Raw genomic sequence first — 21743 nt, 5'->3', positions numbered from 1 at the left:
AAGGTAAGCTGCATACCCGTGCCCTCGCAGAATTCCTGTATTTTATTTATTTGTATCTGCAGTTTGAAAGCGGTCTCGGCAGCTGCTGCACTGTCGTCTGCAAAGATCAGTGCTTGTATTTTATCTATTTGGTTGGATATAAAGATTCCACTTCCGCAATGCTGATTCAAGTGAGTTACAAGGTCGTTTATAAAGAGCGCAAAACTTACGCTTGAACTGACGCATCCTTGTTTTGTTCCGTTGTTACACTCAAAATATTCAGTGAGGCCTGTTGACAGTTTAACACACGAGCGAAGCTGTCTATACATGGATTTAAAAACACCCAACAACAGCCTATTTTCGTTGACCCCTTTTCGCACTAAGCTGCTGCATAGATGCTGATGCTTACAACTATCAAACGCTTTAAAATAGTCAATGAAAAATACGTATACTCTTCCTCGTCGTTTTGTTATATATTTTTGAATAACAGCGCTTAAATGAAACATATTGTCCGTTGTACTATAGCCAGATCTAAATCCTGCTTGTGACTCGTCGATAACTTCATACTGATCAGCCCATCGTGTCAATCGAGAACTAAGTATTTTCATAAAAATTTTACCCAAGCTATTTGCCACCGAGACAGTTGTAGTAGTTATTCGTATATTTAAAAACCTTTGCACAACGCGTGAGATTCTTTCTGCATTGCATAATAACGAATTGCTCTGTCTATAATATAGTTGCGCAACTGTTGATTGGATTGAACTCACTGATTTATTGAACGAGTAGTTTTGATAAACTGCAGATGTGGAATGTAATGTTAAAAATTAGGACCATACCGAGGAATTGAAGATTCCTGAAGACAACATAATGCTATGCTAATGAACTCTTCGAACAAGGTAAAATGTTTGCTAAGACTTTGTCACGCTCATATATCATTATATAAGGGAAATAAATATCCTTGACAAAGTTTCAAACGCAAGTGCAAATTATTTTTATGTTGTCCATAGAATTCATGTTTAGTGCATTAATAATCATGTGTTATATTCAGCTATATCATCGCATTCGTGCCGGGTGTCATCCTCATCATATAAGTGTACCATCGCGCCATCGATATCCTAAAAGCCTACCATCGTATCATCGCCATAAACAATCTTAACTTCGTGTTATCCTGAAAGTACATTGAAAGCGGAAGATAAACACGAGTCAACATGTTAATAGTCTGTGTGTATGTATTTGCGTTCACAACCAAACAATGCAAGTGGAGTTTTATACCATGCATAACATTTTTTGCTGAAATGCGTTACTATGATCTTGGGTTCGAATTTGATAAACTTTTTTCTCAAATCATGTGAACACGAAAGTATTGTAATGACATTTCTTTAAATAAATTGCATCGTGCCTTAGACAGTTTTTGTTCTTGTGAAAACTAAACCAGATCTAATTTTCATTATCGTATATTGCTTTTTCTCATTTGAATAGCAAAGCAAAAATGGTTGAGTTAAACGTTTAATCAACTTAGCTAAAGTGTGATTTGAGTTGTTGCCGGACCCAGATAATAACTGTCACTTATTTATGTTATCTTGCCAATTTGCGCAATTATATTGAATGGCATTGCACCTTTTTTGCAAATGATTATCGCACAAAATAAGGGTTAAACTCATAAAAGACGCGCAAAATACATGCACATAATCGTTAAACGTTTTCAATCGCTTCAAAAATCTTTAAATATTTTAGCTGAAAATATTCATTTGCTTAAAATACTGTTCATATATTTCTCGTTCTCAATATAATCACCAGTGGGTATGTTATTCGTTTTGTCTGTTCAGCCTGATGAATTATTCAACAGTGCAGCAAAGATTTCTTCAATTACAAAGAGCAGTCATATAAAAAAATTGTGCCATCATTTTTATATAATGTTTGACCACTTATGCGACAATAAAATATTTCTTGATTTTGAAAAAATATTTGTAGAAAACTTCATAACTGAGAAAAACATGACAAATACCTTGAGGACATAAAGTATATTTGGCAAAAATTTCCAGTAAAAAAAGTAAATCGTCATATTGTCGGCGCAAGCTAGTATCAATGATTCTTAACGGCGAACGTGTATTAAATCATAGTGGTTAGTTGTAAATGACTTAACTAAATGTATACCCCTCATTTCCCCAAAATCAACGAAATGAAACTGGAGGTGCAGTATAATTGGTGACCCGTGTGTGTACGTCCGACTAGAATCTATGCAGTCACATCTGCGAACATTTCTCAATGAATGAGTACTCTGAGGACAGTCAAAAGAGGCACCACACTTGGGAAATTAAGTTATACGCACGATTAAACGTGTATCAACGCATGCACATATGTGAGTATCGCTAAATAACCACATGCGCGTACGTTTCGTTTGTTGCGAAATTTGAAAATAAATCATGATAAGTATTCATTAAATATTATACACGTATACAACTCTTGCGATCTGCACTATCAGTAAAACCACCTCGAATGCCACTAATGCTGTTTGAAAACAAGTGTATACCTCGGAAATTTCGGTTTCCAAGCCAGAGTTTTCTCCCTGTATGATAATTTGCGCTTTATCGTCAAATTTCTTTTCGATTCCTTGTTATATTATAACTCGGTTCATGCATAGAATGGTCTGTAATTGCCCACTTCATTCAGCAGGAAGAAACATGAAAGTTTGATAGCATAAAAGTGGTGCAGTATTATTAAGTATTGAAATATGACTGTTAGTAATCAAATATGTTTAAAGCGATTGTCAATTATACTTAAAAAAAATAGTATTCGTGGATGGATGGAAAGTTGGAATTAGTTGCATGTTTGTAATATAGCATAATTACTATGCAAGTTATGTTTATAATAATGTCATTAAGCAGCATGCATGCTGTGGCATATTGACCCTTTAATAATAATGAGTTTCAAATGTGTTTTGAACAAAAGAACATCTTTTTTAAGAAATGTTTTGAATTAACGGTAATACTTATGATTATTGTACCAATTATAAACGATTCTTTTTTCATGTGTTTTGACCTGGTTACATCAAATTTGATTATTATGTCGCTGTAAATTAAAAAAGATTAATAGGGCAACGATAAAATTAAAGAGATCCACTTACGTGTTTGTATTTATCTCATAGTGCGCATGCTCTTTAAAATTTGTTATTTTGAAAATGCATAATCAAAACTTCAATATGTCATTTGATCATTTATTCGGCAAAATTGTGAACAAAAGAAGACAACAAATAAAACTGACATTAATACTGAATTTCATTAAAATTGCATAATACATGTTAATGTTTTTATACTGAAAATCCCACTAAGCAATAGTTTTGCAAAGAAAAAGTGGCAGAGTCTATAATTGATTAACTAAATGCAATTTCTGGGTTCGTAGAAATGACGATACCTTAAAAATTATCATTACCACAGTCTTACACCAGGCAAACTGTTAAATGATATCTAAATGTCCTCGCAGTGTTCTTAGAACTTTTAGCTTAATTATATAAGGCTTGAAAACATATTTTCCTTTAAAAGGAATTGTAATACAAGGAACGGTATAATACTTTAAAACCCCGAACGCGTACAGATATATATTCTAAGCTCAACGTGCGTCTTCAAACGTTTGCTATAGATTTACATTGACAGATCCACTTCCATAGTCAAATTGTGAACTTGTATTTATTATACCCCTTTTAATGTGTCTAAAGTTAATGTTTAAGTATTTAATAAATCAGCAGTTACACGTAATCCCGTATATTTCTTCATTTTATTCCTCTCTTCTGATTATGGTTTTGTCGTTTCCTGATTCAAACATATTTAATATTACGTAAATGTATTGTTCTGTATTGTATATTAGTCATTTGCATTAAATAGAACATTTGCGGATGGAAACTAAAATGTATCTTCCAATAATTTTCAGATTTTCCATTATTCATATATTTGGTATACTAAAAATACGTAGCATATGAATATTTTTACATATCCAAATACAAAGTTAAAATACAAATGCTCTCGTTGCATTTCCGATGTAACCAGAAAAACTGGACCTGAAACAAAAAGCATAGAGATTATTTTCTGTCCAAGTGGTAGTTGCCTTTAATTTTTCTTGTGCTGTATTGCTAAACCAGCCTTTTAGACGATTTTAGACGATTGACCCCTATTAACTATTTTATTTCAATACAACTTTTTTTTACAATTGTTTAATACATCAAATATGCATATTTATCAAGAAAAACATAATTCGTTAGACCTATACATATACAAAAATCGCTATGACAATAAATAAATGATTAATATGTGAAGTATAATTATCTTGTTATGCAAGGTATACTAACGTGTCAAATTGGATTCCTAAATTATTGATCAGACAAGCGACTTTTTCTGAACCCATTCCAGCCATCAGCTGTACGGCTCGAGACAAGGAAAATGTGAATCCTTCTAAGCATGTTGTATCATACTCCTCGAGATGAAATCTGTCCCCACAGTTCCAAACCCACGTGCAGATTTCCCCTGTAATGTTTTTGCAATTAATAATCACCGTGGGAACACATATATCCAATCAACAATATTAGTTACTAATCAAACACTGATATAATGAGACAATATGAAGCTTTTGGTTAATACTCATGATGTTTCTTCTGTATGCCATAGTGCTATCACTTAATTTGATAAACTATCTATCTATTAAATTGACGCTTTTATAAATTTAACTCTATGATAAATAAGTCATGTAGTCAAAGCGCGTGCCCCCCGTTATATATAGAAAACATGCGTGCAAAGAAAAAAACATTTATAATACGTCTAAACAAAGTATGAAATAATAGAACAGCTCCAAACAAAAATAGATCGTATTACTTCACATTATGCAAACACATTTTTTTACAAAATCTATAAATCTATAAGTAAATGTAAAAGAAGTTGTTTTGCTTACAGTCATGGTTGTAAAATAAACAAAAAAGGTAGCAGTTTTAACGGAAGATGGGAATTAAATATAAAACGAAAAAAAATTGAAGAAGTATTCCCGCCATTTCTGCAATCGTGCCAATTTGAATATTTTAAGATCATGACGCACGATCAGTTGTGTGATTAAAACATAACACAAATTATGTCTACACAAAAAATCGATAATAAGTATATAAGAAAAATATACAGTTGCATTTGCAAGTGACAAAAAGCCATACAAATAAACACATTTCAACAACGAATGAAAAATGCAAACATTGTGTAGTAAATCTGATGTCATCGATGTATATGCCTGTCGGTGACGGTTGGATGCGGCCGGGTAAAATAGTGATAACACTAACCTATCAACTTGCAGAGAATAATTAATACAATTTAACAATCTGAAACAAAAAGAACAAGATTTTACAATATTGCAAAGCACAGCAGAAATTCCCTGCCAGCGGAAACAAATGTGAATAAAAAATGTGCATTGACTTCAAAGTGCCCCATATCTTGACACTGTAATATTTCACAATCAAATATAATATCCATCACCCACTGCAAGATCCAGCAGTCGAGCTGCCTTTATTGATTGTATGTGTTAGTTTTACATTCATATTCCTATATTTATAAAATACACCTCCTGTTTGAAATCTGCAGAAATGAAGGTTGATACATAATTTTCTTACCATTTTAAATTAGTATACCAAATGTCATACAATCATTTTGTTCACTGCTTCGAGTAAACAAAAGTAAGTGTTGTTCTACTGTGGTTGCAGCAACATGATTTGTCAACCTCTTGTAAAAATCGAAATGTCTTGCATGATCCCCACATGGTATTTTCTAAGTGAATCAAGTTTCGTACAAATTGCTTAATTGCTCCCTGTGAAATAGCAGTATCAAGTTTTAACGTAAGTACTTTATCTGGTATTTTAGTCTTTGGGGACTGACATTTCGATAACGGACAAGTTATTGGAAAGTTTCATCTGCCCAAGATATCTAACGGAAATAAAGATTCGTAACATTGGAATCATTATATCTACACGTACAAATAACATCCAGAGGAATTAATGAAATATAGATTCTCTGAAATAGTTTTCATGGGCGCTGGGTTTGAAATTGTTTAGTTTATTTGAATAATAATACTATGATGGAAGTGTAATATATATAACTTAAATTATGTTTAATCGAAGAACATCTGCTTGGCAAATAAAGAAATACGTTCAGGCCAACCAACCATCAATTAAACCAACTAACCGAAAAGGTGATTCACGTGTACGTCTTTCTAACTTGGTTTTCGGGTATAAAACTATTATAATATCGTTTAAGGTAAGTTGATAATTACACCAATTATTATATGAAACATGCTTATTTACTGTATGAAGAATTATTTACAATTCAACGAAAAAATAACAACTTATTAAGTTGACATAAAAATATTGAAATACAATACCAGTATGTGTGCCGTGTTCACATTCCATTTTGCCGAAAGCGTTAACGAACATAGTTGAACCGTCCATATCACACACCCAGGTCTTGCCTCTTCTTTAAATGACCAACATGCCCATTGACACAAAACGATCTATATATATATATGATTATTGTACACACAAGGTGCTTTTTTTTTCAACAAACAACAGCCAACAATTATGGGCATACTGTCTTTTTGTTTTATAATGGGCTGGTTAATTTTCTTAAACAGCAAAGCAAATATTTAAAGACTAATTTTATTGTTATTAATTGATTAAACTAAGTAGTTCGAACCCGCATTATGATGGGTAATTCAGCTATCACAGCTTTACACAATTTAATGCAATAACATTGCAATCGCCAGGTCGGACTAGATTTTGAACAAGCAATCAAGGCCGACGACTTTGTTCACACGCCAAAGGGAAGCCGTGAGTGGAATATTACACACCTGAGAAACACATATAGCCAGCAAACCACTTGTGCGAAATATTATTTAAAACCTTACATTCAGCACGAACATACATGATATTTACTGATTGTAGAAATTGTAGATACAAAAATAAAAGTCAAAAATAATTTAGTTTTAAGACCTAAATACCATATTAACTTGGAATCAATTCAAACACTTACCTCGAAGGACAATTTAAAACCGGGCAGCTGAAATTCTTAAGCGCAAACCACCTTGGGTTCCTGGATACCACAACAAAAACACATTTACAAGCGATTGATCTGTTGTTTTTATTATAAACCGTAAAACACACGGATTAATTGTAACGACCAACATTAGAAAGCAAGCGTAGCAGGCTTAACCAATAACAAACTATATATTCTGAAAATGACCATTTGTATTTGATACGTTAGAAGAACACTTCGCAATCGTACACTGTCTAAATATTAGGATTCAAAAGCACTGCACGCGATAAACGACTTGTTTTCTGTGAAAAACACAAATCAGTGTAGTAAATTCTGGAATACTCATGTGCGAATTAATATGTTTTGAAAATAATGCACACACATGCGCAGAAAGATAAGTGTTTAATGCTTAAACGAGCACAAGATATATATAACTTATTCTTTCTGTATAATCTAATTTCATAACACGCCTTATTATAAAGCGTTATTACATTCGAAAAACACAGTTTTGACACGGACAATATTGGGTTAATTTTGTCGGAATAAGAACATTATCCCCCAAAATATCATCACCCTACCTTAAGTAATTTATAATTATGGCAGGATAGAAATTTTATTTTTTAAGAATTTATGTAAACCTAGCCACAACAATTTTGGCCTGAATAAAGAAACATGAAAATGTTATGTATAATTCTCCATAAGACTGTTTATGAATTTACCGAGTTTAATCAACTTAGCTTAATCACTTTTAACGTTGTATAAACATCCTGAGTCTTGCTTTTACTTATTTGTGTTATCATATTACCCACACCTTTTGTTCCATTTAAAAAAAATACGTGCCTATCGCTCTTTATCCACTTTAAGAGTTTCATAAACGTTTGTTAAGTACTTTTTACGTTGTGGAAGGATCCAGCCTCAGTTTTCACTTATTTTGGTATTCATGGCAATCACAATGATTTTCGGAAGAAAATATTTAAATACAGTGTACATTCCATATCAAGCCCTCATATCCATATACCTAGTTTCATCAAAATTGATAAATTACTTTTCAGTTCTCATAGGATTCAGTTTTTTCGGACAGTTTCATGTATTTCTGTAACCATAGCAACCACAATATTGCCCATATGGCCCTCTATCCTGATATCGAGTTACAATAACCAAGCTGATGAACGTTTTGAGTTATCTTAGGATCCAGGTTTTTTTGACCGTTTCCACGTATTTCCAGAACCGTAACAATCACACTTTTTTCAGGTGAAAAAAAATCTAATTCAGTGCATATTTCTCATAGGCCTTTCAATCCACGGACTGAGTTTTCTAGTTGTTGAAAAATCCAGAGTCTGATGACAAACTAACACTCATTAACAAATGGACAGGTGTAAATATATTGTTTCGTAGTGTCAATTGGGTAGGGGACTTTCATACAACGTAAACTGCATCGAATTAATCAAAAACTGTATTTTGTTGTTTTAGGACGTTGCATGCACATAAGCTTTACAAGTACGTTATTTTAGTTCTTTAAGATATCTTTCATAAATCTTTCGCCACAACGGCAAAATAGCTATTATTAATATTGCGTGTTATATACATTGTATGTTATAAACCGCGCTTGTGAATGAATATTCATTTAATAGAATATTCATTTAATAGAAATAAGGTCTAAATATATAAATCTATGTCTAACTATAATAGCTTTAAAATATAATAAAAGGAGATACATTTGGTGTTTGGATCTAATTAACAATTTAAATGTACAGTTGTGTCCGAAACAAAATATATGTAATAACGATATTGTTTCTAAAATAACATAAGTAATCGGTCTATTAACATCCATTGAAGCGGGTTTATGAAAATATTTATGTTTAACAATGCATGTATTAAAAGTGTATTTATGTTTCAAAAAATGAAAGCAAATAACGTTAAAATGTATATAAGCAAAGGTCTATCAAGTGTATTTATAAATCTTTGATAAAAGGTATACCTTTTTGCTGCTCTCTTTTCTGACTGGATGTTGTACGAGTAACTTGAAACAGAATTTCACAATCAGTCGTAGCTGTTTTTTATGTATACCCCCCATAAATTGACGTTAAAGGAGATTGTTCTTCATGATGGACGATATTGATGAAAAATACATTATTTTTAAAGTACCGACGATTTTTATTTAGTCATGTTTACTTCACATACAAGCAGTAACAAAATACCGTGTAACCTTATGTAAACCGTATGTCCATCATGACAGTAGAAATAACATCTAATGTACGAATCAGACCTTTCGTGTACCTTGTAAAATGAACTTTGTATATTTTGAAATAAACTTGTTTCTGTGAAATTTAATTTTTATGATTTTACGTATCTTAATATTTTGCCTTTCTAATAGAAATTGACTGCAAATTAATTTAACAATTATTTTACCGTTGTTCTCTCGATGCGTTGTTGTTTTTGCTAAAGGTTCTGCAATAAAAAAAACATTCTAACAATGCAAGTGACAATGTGTTCATGCATTTCCTTTATTTGATTATGAGCAAAATACTGAGGGTATTGCTTTACCATAATGTGAAATAATAAGTACGCCATTAAGTAAAACGTTTGCAAGAAAACAAATGAACTTCAGGATGAGTTTGTGCAAACTGATTTATTTCAGTGGTTTATTTGCCATTCGCGTTTGTATGTATGACAACGATAACAATAATTCTACATACATATGTGTGGGGCATTTGTAATAGAAAAAATAACATATTAAGAAACAAACATGGACAAATTGGATATTTGATTCACAGCTCAGTTGAGCATGAATTTCTCAATGTCAGCTATTATAATCACCCTATGTCCGGCGTCCGGTGGGCTTTGTCAACCTATAGCTAATAACTGCTCTAAAGGCAACATTTATCATTTAATACTGATGTTTGCAATATTTATTATAGACAGTATCTAGATAGTGTTCGCATATGGATCCCGTGCTCAAAACAATAACCAAGTAAACTCTTACACAAACATGGTTAGCACTGTAGAGGACACATTTAAGCACTCAAACTTGATACTTGGTCAGAATATACATCTTGACAATTTTAAATTTGGGTAACGTGCTTGTAAAAAATAAGTCAAAGTTTCAAATCTTACAAAACCTTGTTACCATTTTAGAGGCTACATTTATGGCTCAATTATTATAAAACTTTTAGAGAGTTATAGAATTACCATGTAAAGGCTTTGTTCAAATTTAGGTTAACAACAAAAACACCAAGTCAAGTCTTCAACTTGATTATTAAATATACATACATTTAAATTATTGATAAACGAAAACCAAGCAACACATATGAACACGTAACAATCAATTAAAGCCAAGGTTACATTCCAAACTAATCACAATATTTTCCAATATTTATATTCTACGTGACAACACTTGATATTCTAGAAAGCTATATGTTAAGTATTCATTGTGGATACATACTGGTTAGTACATGACTCTGGTGTTGCAGTGGGTTTATCCGCATGGGTTGCTTTTGTGATGGTGTACACCACTTACCTTTCAGACCCGTGCAATACATACCACATTTCATAAATATATCGTTCAATCTAAGAGTGCGATACAACTCATCGGAACACGATCGTATTGTAATATCCAAGTTATAATATACCACCTTGCGATAAATCAATTCGAAAATACTGTAGACAACGAATATATTGTACATAAAAATTAAATATTTAAAGATGTTTAAAAAAAGATGACTATTTTATATGACGAACACGTGCCCTGTGCTTGTAAGAAATAAAACAAGTTTTCACAATGTTGCTCGGAACGCTATTGATATTTACGATACATAACACACACAATTATTCCATGCCTAGTCGTTGACAACGGAAACAGATTTCACAATGCGAAACACGGAATTCTTATGCAGTAGCTTGAACATGTATTTTTATTGGAACGACCGCATCATTTTTGGAACGTATATTATCAAACCTATACTACGTTTGCCGTCATATGTGTGAAATAAGGATTGCGAAATTCTCAAAAATACTAAGATCACATTATAAGCGTTCTCGTTGGCTTCACATTATTAAACAATCATATGACGTCATTTGCGCTAAAAGTCGTTAATATCTATTAAGATCGCGTCGAGTATATTGTCGGATGGGACAAATGTGATCTGACGTTCCCATGTCATACTATATTTAATTGTACCCGCACAAAGCTCTCTTTTTTACGAAATTCCTGCATTCGTTTATACAAATATGGTATGACATTACTATTCGTTTCAGATTCTGTATACATGTTACTGTTTCAAGTGAATGCTAATAACATATAAACATCAAAATAGTTTTACCGTTCCAACCTAGACGCGTTTTGTGGTGGCCTCAAGAAGCTAAAACTGAAAGACAAAACATAAATGACCTAATTGTATGGAACTATGTTTTTACATGTTTACCTCTTGTTTATTCAAAACTTACAATACAACACGTATGTTTTCTTACCCATAATATTTTCAAAATATTCTCACTGTTTTGGTAAAAGAAAATTCTAAGTTGTCAATATGTTATTGAATACAATATGCATGTATTACACTTAATATTTTAGTGATATTGAATGAAATAAAACAGCATGTTTTTGATGTTATATAACAAACATTGTTTATAAATGTATGTATTGAACTCATCTATCTTCAGAAATACCATTTTCAAATGAATTATTGTGATGAAAATATAAAAGATCTGCACAATCTTACTTTGCTTCTTTAGCTGAATCGTTGATGTATCCTTTGTAACTAGAACTGAAAAAACTCAACTTAGTGTATGAAGCAGCAGTTTTTCGTCTTGATAGCCACTTCACTATTTAACATTTTGATTTTTCGCTTTTGTTAGACAACGCCATTTAGACGATATGCACACGTCATGTATAAGAATTCTTAAGATATGTAATGTACTTGTTATTAGGTATATGTAAACTAATGTTTGAAAAATTATCACAATTGTTTCACGAGCAATCATTAATTTAGTGTACTAAAATGCAATGTCACTGCAGAATAATACTTTAAACATCAACTGTAGTATGACGCAATACAAAACGAACCACTTAACAAACAATTAAAGTAAAACTATCATTAATGTAATACGTTTTTTTAGTGAAGTTTCATTATTGACAGGTGTTCATGTAATGACATTTCATAAAACTAGTCATTATTCTATTTTTACCAAGACTAAAATACACATACCAGCGTATTTGTACCATCGAACAACCTAATACAATATACGATGAAGCTTGCTGGTTGTGTGTTTGCAATGTGTCTTATGTAAGCGATACATAACATAACTAAACTACTTACCGGTTTTCTTTTGGAGCACGTCGAATGTTTTCCGAGTAGCGGGAACTAAAATAACAATACAAGAAAAGTGCACGAAAGGTAACCTGTCAATGAAACAATAACAGTTGTAATGATGGATATCTTAAGATAAAAACAAACCTGTACCATAAGTCATTGTTATAAATTTGAAATACATACAATACTATTTATGTTTGTGTTACCTAACAAACCATAAACATTTCATATACAAACGCGAACTACTATTTCGTTTAAAATCTATGTATCCGAATGTGGTAAATAGATAATTATTTCAAATACAATACTAATCTAGAAAGCGCATTTGAATGTGATTTGACTGGATCTCGAGTTAAAAGAATGTACATATTGTTACCGTTGTCCCCTCGTAGCCAGTCTATTACCCGAAAAGCTTGCACTGAAACAAATACACGAGGCATACACAGTATGAAGTTCGTTATTGCTATGTGAATGTTTACGTTAGTTGTATTAATGTAAATGTTTATGATCGACCCGCTTGTTCGATAAAATGAAAATCTTATCATTGTAACACACACAATTACGTTTTGTTTTATTTCATGTATTACAATGTCATAACACTATTCTTACGCCTTGTTTGTTGGCTTTCGCAAAAATAAATAATAAAAGTGTACATACGCTGGAGAGTTATACTGTCTATCCAAGTCACGTACAAGATTTGCCCACCAAATGGTACCCATTTTATCCAGAGACTGCATGTTTTGTGACAGGGCATTCGTGAAGCTCTCCAGCGGCGCTTTAACATACTGCCCGCGATGAAATCTCTTCCCGCAGTTCCAGACCCATTTACAAACGTCCCCTGCAATGTTTTTGTTGTTCATAACTCAATATACAGCGATTATACTACTAATTCAAAGACTGCTACGTACACTAATAATAATAATAATAAGTAGAAGAAGAATTACGTGTATCAGAAGAAGAAAAAAAACAATAATAATAAAACGTGTTTCATCTAAAAGTAGTGTTTATTTGTAAATAGTCACAGCACTTTATATGTATTAAGCATACATTTAAATTTGTGAACTTTTAAATTCAATATTTACAAAATGTCTATTGAAAATTGAGTATCTTAATGCCTCCAGACGGATTCTCATTAGTTTACATCTGTCCATAAGTATGTCATGCCTTTTCATGAATTTTCAATAACCTGTTTGAAGAAATATCTTGGTAAAAGTTTATTTCCCGTCATATCCATAGGAATAATCTCTGTTTATGTATTGAGAGACAGCTGTTTCATCTTTACTGGTTAGGCTTTATTATAAAACCATCATATATTACGGTATTAAAACCAGCACAATTTTGTGTGTTAAGAAGTTAAATTTAGTTCAGTCCGGCGTTGGTGTTGTATTGTTACTTTGCCTCTCATATGGGTGCCCCGTCTGTATCGTCTGTCTGTTCAGAATGTATATGAAACGTATGCTTTAATTAATAACGCTACATCATATTGAGATTGGAGTATTGTTTGCAGTAAATAGGTATAATTACAAGGGTATGGTATCCCGATTGGTTGTATAACACGCGTTGACTGTGTGACGTAATTCAAGAGCCCGCATGGCGAATAGAGAACTATTTAGGTACTAACGACGAAAAAACGAGTCACCAGTTAAAAACATGATGTAAAAATTTTGAAAATAAATATAACTTTATATTGAACTTTGCGAATGTTTGTTTGCATGACATCATGACGTCATTATGTTATCCACATTAATGACGTAATTCAAAAATTCATGAAATCTGGTTTTTTTCACTGTCGCTCGGAACGTGACGAATTTTAATGACACCGCTTTACCAGCCGTTTCTTACGGAAACGGATTTTACACCGTGAAATACGATAATTATATATTAATACAATCGAGTAGCTTTTATTCTATAATGAAAATACCCGATTATTTAAGTAAGATTATTTAAAGGTGTATAATATAAAATATTTAATCATTGATGGTAAACCTGACGGATTGGCAGTAAACCCGAGTAAATGTGATGACAGAAATACTTTTTTTTTAAATAATTCATCGCGCGTTTTCGCAACTATACTGACATACAGAAACCGTCGACATGATAATTCATTTACAAAACTTGTACTTTGAATGCATGCAGGAAACTTAATATAATGACTTTCGTCTCTTTTATATTAGTATAATAACTGTGAGAGCGTGGTGTGTTATCATAAGGCAAGATTGTTTAAATAATGATTTATGCAGTCATAAGTATATTAATACTCCTGAAACATTACATATATGCAAACAAACGCTAGTGTTTTGTAAGGAAAGTTACCTATTGCCTATACACTACAGTGAGGTACATAACGGTTTGTGAGTACATTTCGTCACTGCAACACAATGGGTGCAATGTATATTATAAACGATAGTGCAGTGTTAAGATTAGCAATATATATATATTTCTTCATGTATTAAAAGATGTCGTAAAGACGAGGTCACATTTAGGTCAAGACAATTACAGACTCGTGAAAGAAGGAAGAGATTACAGAGTAAAGTTTAGGTAAGATCGTATGTTATATGGTGATCACTTTTGAAATATGTGTACGTTGAGTAAACAATCCATACCAGTACTGGTTTGTCAATATCATTTCCTTCTGTTTCAACGACATGGTACACGTCGGCTTTGGAAAAAAAATGTATGTTTATGAAATGTTGCGATGAAACCAATATATTAACACAATCCTTGTGTCATTTGTAATCGACCTGTTGCAGATAAATCTGCACCCTGTCGCTAACCAATCATCGTTAAAATCGTTATGTGACCATTTGCAAATTGCTAAAGATGCAACGCAAATGTTATATGTCCAGACGCCGATCTGTCTGCGATTCATTTCCAACTGACTTACGACCTTTACACGCATAGTTTGGATGGTTAAATGTCTTCGATACAACATTCGAAAATTAAAACTAGATGGAAAACATTGATTTTACATGTACGTCACTAAGTGCTAATAACCTGTTAAATACATTCAACAACAGACAGTTGGCGATAGTTACGAGTTGACATTAAGTTAGTCGCTAGCGTATGATTTACACGTGTTAATTACAATACATGTATAATTGGGATTATGAAATACCCTTATGATTGCCGTTCTGACATTTCATTTTTCCCTCGGCGTTCAGCAAAATAGTTGTACCATCTTCCTCACACACCCATGATCGGTCTTCTCTAAAAATATTTTTATACTAATTGAATCGACCTTCCAATATATATATTTTGTCATCCTTATAAATATGATATGAAGATGTATGTTTCATAAGAATACGTTAGTATTCAAAAAACATATAAATCAAGAAGACAAACTTAATTGTGTACACAAATTTGAAATGTTTCGGGAATTTAACATTTTTGAAGTAAAGTTTACTATTACAAATGACGAGAAAGTGCTGTCAGCACCAAATCGAAAGAGAACGAGCCTGTGGAAGAACATTGTTAAGCATCAGACGTTTCTAGTTACTTGCCCAAAAAATGTATCATGCATATCAAACAGAATGATTACTATTACCATCAAAAGTAAAAAGGTTGCTTTCATACACACGCTTTTATGGATGAATTTGCCTTTTTATGTCTGTCCGTCCCCAGATTTACTCGCTAATTAAGGGCATGTATATTAATTTCTTTGAAAGTATATATTTGTCTAATGTTAGCTAATGTGCTGGGCATGTTGCCATGTTGTGTTCATATCCAAGAAGTGTTTAGGAGATATTACATTCATGCATACATTTCAATATCAATCCGACATTCCCCTGATATCTAGTCAGACATGCAACATTGTTCATATCGGCCGTTATTGGACCGACCTATCATTTGGAAATGATTGTTCATTATTTCATTCTCATTTAAATTGAAGCGACATACAGATTACACAGACTACCGAGCCCTTCAATAGTTCATCAGCAGGATGCAGTAAATAAGAGTCTGTTAATTATCGTCTATATTAGAGAATAACATTCGCCAACTGAACTTCTGAGTCTGTCTTTTTAAGTTTTGTTCTAACTTGTGAAATCCATATTATAAATAACATATGAATGTAATAACAATTAATTGCGCACATGTTCTGGTGAAAATGGAAAACAAATATGTGACGACAAATGGAAACATATTACTACACATGGCATAAATACATATTGTACTGAAAATCATGTATTGTAGCAAAGATCGTCTTTTAGCACAATTATGCACATTAACAGAGAAAACATATTTTGTGTAAGCAGTAAAAGCCGATTAGAATATGTATAAGGCCAATGTAGAAATTACGGCATTATGTCTATGTCGTGCCGACATCGAACCATGTTGTACATCCAATCTCGAGCCTAAAGTATATAAGGCACATGCAGAAAATATATCTTCGAAATTCCGTAAATTTATCGCTTTGTTTGTCGAAAAGTGTAACTGTCAGAAATATGCAATTTTTCAAACAAATTAAACGGCATGTAAAATATTCACTTTGCTTTTTAGTAACGTATACATGTAGGTCGTTCTAGTAGTCGTTTAATGTATGAGCCGAGTATACACTTTTGTATGCTATGTGCAAATATTTGTGATTTTAAATGACTGATAAAAGTTAAGTATTCTGCCCCTCTGACCCAGAAACATGTAGCCGCGCCTGTAGATAGTGGAAGGCCGTTATGTAATGGAAAGTTCGTTGTACAATACACTGGCTTTATAGTCACACCCAAGACATGTTCGAACATTGAGATATTATCCGATGTACAAAATCTGGTGAACGAGATCGGCTAAATGTTACATGTAGATACACGTGATACAGGGACCAAATATTTTAGGTGATTTAAAGATTTGGTTTAACTTACTATGCGAACAATTGATGTTGGTGAATATTGAATAACCACCAATGAAGCTGAAACGAAAATGGTTACCGACTGATCTGACGTACACAAACACCGCCATTCGCGATGGAAATAGGGGTGGGTGGGGGGAATTATGTTATCACACTGTGACGAGTTGCAACGAAATGGCTGCCAGCATCAATGTTTGTCGATGGAAATAACAAATAAATATGAGTCATATACACGAACAAATTGCAAAATCACGTTTTTACCATATAGGCTTCCAATGCGGGATCCACATCTGTTGCAAACAAAGGACCCTTATAATGCCGCTTAACATATATATGGGACATGAATATATGTAGTTTTGCTAAATCTCTTTTTGCATTCTAGAGGCTTTTTATATGTGACTCGTATAGGTGCTCATATTAGGCCGAGATCGGTCCCAAATACTCTAACTGGTTATTTGAGATATCCTCAAAATGTGCATTATTTGAATAACTAAAATGGAAAATACAAAACATCAAATAATGAAAAAATGACGTTTGTTGAAGATGTATCAATCGAGGCCGCCATTTTCCATGATACTCGTCATAAATGTCATCAACAGATCTCCTCCATTGGAAAAGGATGAAAGAGACATACAAACAACGATACTTATCTTTGAAGAGAAAAAACATTTACTTGGACGGACATCCTGAAGCTGGACACTTGAAATTCGTCAACTCCGTCCATTGTGCTGCTGACATCCTGCAAATGAATTACGTCTTCGTGAGATGACAGGATTCTAGTACCTCGTTATTCGTAATTTCTGCGTGTAAGAGAAACACGACACTGGGACTGTGAATGTGAATAATAAGCTATATTTCCACTTGCATTAGTATGGACTAAGCATTAAAGGAATAAAACTGCAATTTACGTAATACTAAAATATATATTATGTAAATGACATTCACATCATTCGTAAGGTATATATTGGAATACTTGACATGCGCATAAATACAATTGTTAATGAAAAAGCGGCCCTCAAACCAAAGACACGATTAACGAGCACTACATTTAATTAATGTAATTCTTATTATTTACGTTGTTTAGAAGATATCCGGGAGTATTTTGTTTCACTAAATGCTGTCATTTTGTCTTTTAAACTAGTGTAGGTCAGAAAAAAAACTATTGTATGATTAATGGTTTTGGCCAATTACTTTATTACTATAAGGCTGACTCGATATATTACAAATACCGAAAATAGGAAAACCCAGTGCGTATATAATATCTCAATGCGGAAGAACATTAGCGCCTTGCAAGGCAATACTATCTATCAATATAAATCAATACCGTAAGTAGAAATATCCACTTCGTATTAAAGCTCTAAATGCAGAAGATAATTAGCTTCCGGCAGAAAATTCGACGCATTTTGATATTTAAATAACTATATCTTGTCATTGCTTTGATTGTTTGTTTGTATTTTTTTAATACAAAAGAAACATATCTAATGCAAACAATAATGGTAACACACATTTGTTTTACAATTATACTTAAATAAAACTTATTAAATAATCCATAATACTTTCTAAAGTTTAAGTTTATAATTCATGATTCAACACATTTTAATGTGAGTTCATTTTGAATACAGGTATTCTCAAATTAGGTTATAATCCGAAAACTATAGAGATGGTTGTTCATTAACTAATTTAGTAAAAAGACGTTTACATCGTTGCAGTCAATGAAGTTTTAATCACATTTTCAAGGAACATTTTATCAAAAATAGTTAATTAAAAATAGTTTATTGGACGGTTAAACATTTACCTCAGTGTTTCTTCTACTGTGTGTGGCGAGATAAAAAGTAAAGTGGTGTTTTTTAATATAGCATTTAAATTGGAAATTTATAACGAGCTTCGAGGAATAAATGTTATTTTTATTAAGAACAACATTCGTTATTGATTTACTTCCTCTTTTGATTTGGAATTGAGTTATATTTATCTAGGACGCAACGGTTAGCAATTTTTATCTGGTCGGGTCGGGTTGGGTATCTTTTGTCGAGTCTGGTGTTTTCGGGTAAGGTATTGCTGTATTTTTTTTTTACATATACCTTCGTTTTTAAAAGATCATGGAAAACAATTTTTACACTATAACTCACACACATGATGCGAAACATCTTATTTACGGGAAAACTGTTACAAAAATACTACAGCATTAAAAAGTGTCTACATACAAATAGAAAGTACTATCAAGAATCATAACACAGGCATAACGAAGGATATATAATAATTACCTAAATACCGTTTCATAGTATCGATATTGACACGAGTTTTACAACAGAGAAAGAGATTATTTAGATAAAAACAAACTATGTTTAATTCGAAAAACGAATGTCGCTAAAGCCTGCTAATATATTAGCAATACTTGCATTTGTAGTATTCATTGTATTTTTGGTATTTTTGGTAAATTAGTTTCGCTAAATTTCGTATTGTGGACACCAGCAGCACTAACAGCAAAAAAAAACGTTTTATTAAAAGCAGAAGTCATAACAACAAAACAATAAAAACACAAATTAAACGCTTTTCTTGAGTTTATATAAATAAAGTGATAACTTTGTTGCGGCCAGGCTAGGCCGAAGTGTCATTATTTGAGCACACTTTTTACGAGACCCACAGTATGATGTTTCGCATAAATAATAACCCTCAGGATATGGGCTTTGTAATTTAAGAAAGGACTTTAAGAGTAATTTTCTGATACACATCAACTTGACCAACACCATAATATGGACAGTTTTGACCTGATTTCAACACTTTTAGAGGACCACTATGTAGGATATATAATTTTTACTCTATATTGTATATATGTATATAAGGGTGCTCCCATCCACAATGTGAAATGATAATTAAGGTATTTATTTACCACAAACCCACTATATGATAATGTGCCATATAAAATCTCAGTAGCCAAATATTGCCTAATTAAATTAGCACGTTTTTTTTTTAAATTTCATCGATTTTCTTACCAAATATGTTTTTTTGTTATTGTGTCATGTGACATATTACAGAAGCAGATATTTTGGTTGTGAACATTGCTATTGTTTCTATTTTTAAATTAGTCAATTTGTTTTCCTTTAGCATCATTTTGAACTATGTACACTTAAGCACATGTCATCTGTCAAAACAATGTCAAATGTTTGTGTAACGTTCACTGCAAATTTTAATATTTTATTATTACATCCATATAAGAAACATCACGTTTGTCAGTCTATAACACACTTTTAATAAACGTAAATAAATGAATACGAACAAAAATAAAACGACACATATCTATGCAAACAAAACTGAATTCCAAAAAGTGAACTTCAATTTTCACAATTGCATCGATATCATAAACATAGCGTTTGCCAGTCTAAAGCATATGGTTTAAATCAGCGGAAAGATGTTTCCTGTGGCTGCGGAATTTTACAAGACAATGGTGCGGTTGTGCATTTGCACTGATGAATCTTAACCTCATATCTCAATACATCCCTGAAAATTACTTATAGTCGAAAGCGCTTTTTATCCTATTACCAGATGCAAATCGATAGAATAACAACGAGCGTATAAACATGAGCTTTATGCTATCGCTATTTTTAGATCAGGGTATTTTCCGATTGTTATTTATAGACGGAACTACTTCATTCATAAAGTTCATTTGAAACTAATATTCTCAACAATCTCATAGGCATAAAAAATAAATGGATTTATAATTATTATCAATTCAGGATGTTATTAAATTATATAAAATAAAGAAATTAATACTAACACGAAACGTTTGTTTTCTTGGTATATATTTATTTTCATTTATTTATTTAGTAAATATTCTGCACTAAAATTGCTGTCTGTAACAGAACAAAATTCAAAAAAGAAATGTCTGATCATATCAAATATCTAAATTTTAATTGAACCAATTTATGCCTAGCGTCTAGAAAAAGGCCTTGGCAAACAGCGTAGACCCAGATGAGACGCCGCATCATGCGGCGTCTCATCAGGGTCTGCGCTGTTTGCTTAAAGGAATTTCTGTAAGAAATATTCTAAATATAGAAATAAATATACTTGACATCCCTAATTTTGGAAATAAATTGATCCCATTTAGAAGGATGTGAGAGTCTATTAGTCATAAACGGTTTAATGCTAGAGGATAGTGACTTTGAAACTGAACTCAAAGCAAACTACAAATACACAAGATGTTGTTGGAATTTCATATGAATATTTAAAGGCAAAGTTTGGGTTTGATGCCAGAGTTTTGTTTGATTTTGACAATGAACTGACAATGAACATTCAAAATAAGGATTCCATTAGACAAGAAACTTCAAAAAGCAATGAGTTTAAGGATGTTAACATTGAAAATGTCAATAAAATCATCACTGACCAAGAAAATAAAAATAAAATAAAAAGAGGCTTCTTAACCTCGTTCGATCGGTACTTTCCGTCATCAACGTTTTCAAAACAGCATTATGTTCGGTTTCGGAACAGACTTTGCGCTGACTCGTGAAACCTTCAATGCAAAAAAGAAAAGCCTAAAGAAACAGGTTATCATTTTTAAAGAAATTCATGCATTAT

At 32.3% G+C, this 21743-nt stretch overlaps 1 protein-coding gene across 7 annotated transcripts; it reads right to left on the bottom strand.

Moving 5' to 3' along the window:
* Positions 1-3205: 3205 nt before the first annotated feature.
* Positions 3206-19117, bottom strand: LOC127832210 (uncharacterized). 7 transcript variants are annotated; one of them, XM_052357510.1, is made up of 14 exons: positions 18970-19117; positions 17848-18003; positions 15453-15544; positions 12995-13175; positions 12714-12755; positions 12344-12388; positions 11747-11791; positions 11348-11392; positions 9438-9476; positions 9007-9048; positions 7026-7085; positions 6379-6470; positions 4319-4493; positions 3206-4030 (listed from the first exon to the last, which is right to left on the bottom strand). In XM_052357510.1, the coding sequence occupies exons 2-14, from the start codon at positions 17910-17912 to the stop codon at positions 3979-3981; spliced, it is 975 nt and encodes a 324-aa protein (XP_052213470.1). In that variant the 5' UTR covers positions 17913-18003; positions 18970-19117; the 3' UTR covers positions 3206-3978. The 7 variants fall into 7 exon arrangements, 6 of the variants coding, with proteins under 6 accessions (XP_052213470.1, XP_052213469.1, XP_052213468.1 ...); XM_052357509.1 differs by having other exon boundaries at positions 17848-17974; XM_052357508.1 differs by having other exon boundaries at positions 17848-17913.
* Between the last annotated feature and the right edge of the window lie 2626 nt (positions 19118-21743).

The sequence above is a fragment of the Dreissena polymorpha genome, chromosome 5 (assembly GCF_020536995.1).
Source record: "Dreissena polymorpha isolate Duluth1 chromosome 5, UMN_Dpol_1.0, whole genome shotgun sequence".
Classification (NCBI taxonomy): Eukaryota; Metazoa; Mollusca; class Bivalvia; order Myida; family Dreissenidae; genus Dreissena; species Dreissena polymorpha.
This window is presented reverse-complemented; position numbering and strand designations above follow the sequence as displayed.

Coding starts and splice junctions, on each gene's coding strand:
- LOC127832210 (XM_052357510.1), bottom strand. CDS start 17,912: ATGTCAGCAGCACAATGGACGGAGTTGACGAATTTCAAGTGTCCAGCT. Junction 13,176..15,452: donor TCAGAACGGCAATCATAAGG/GTATTTCATAAT, acceptor AAAACATTGCAG/GGGACGTTTGTAAATGGGTC. Junction 6,471..7,025: donor GTTTTAAATTGTCCTTCGAG/GTAAGTGTTTGA, acceptor GGTCATTTAAAG/AAGAGGCAAGACCTGGGTGT.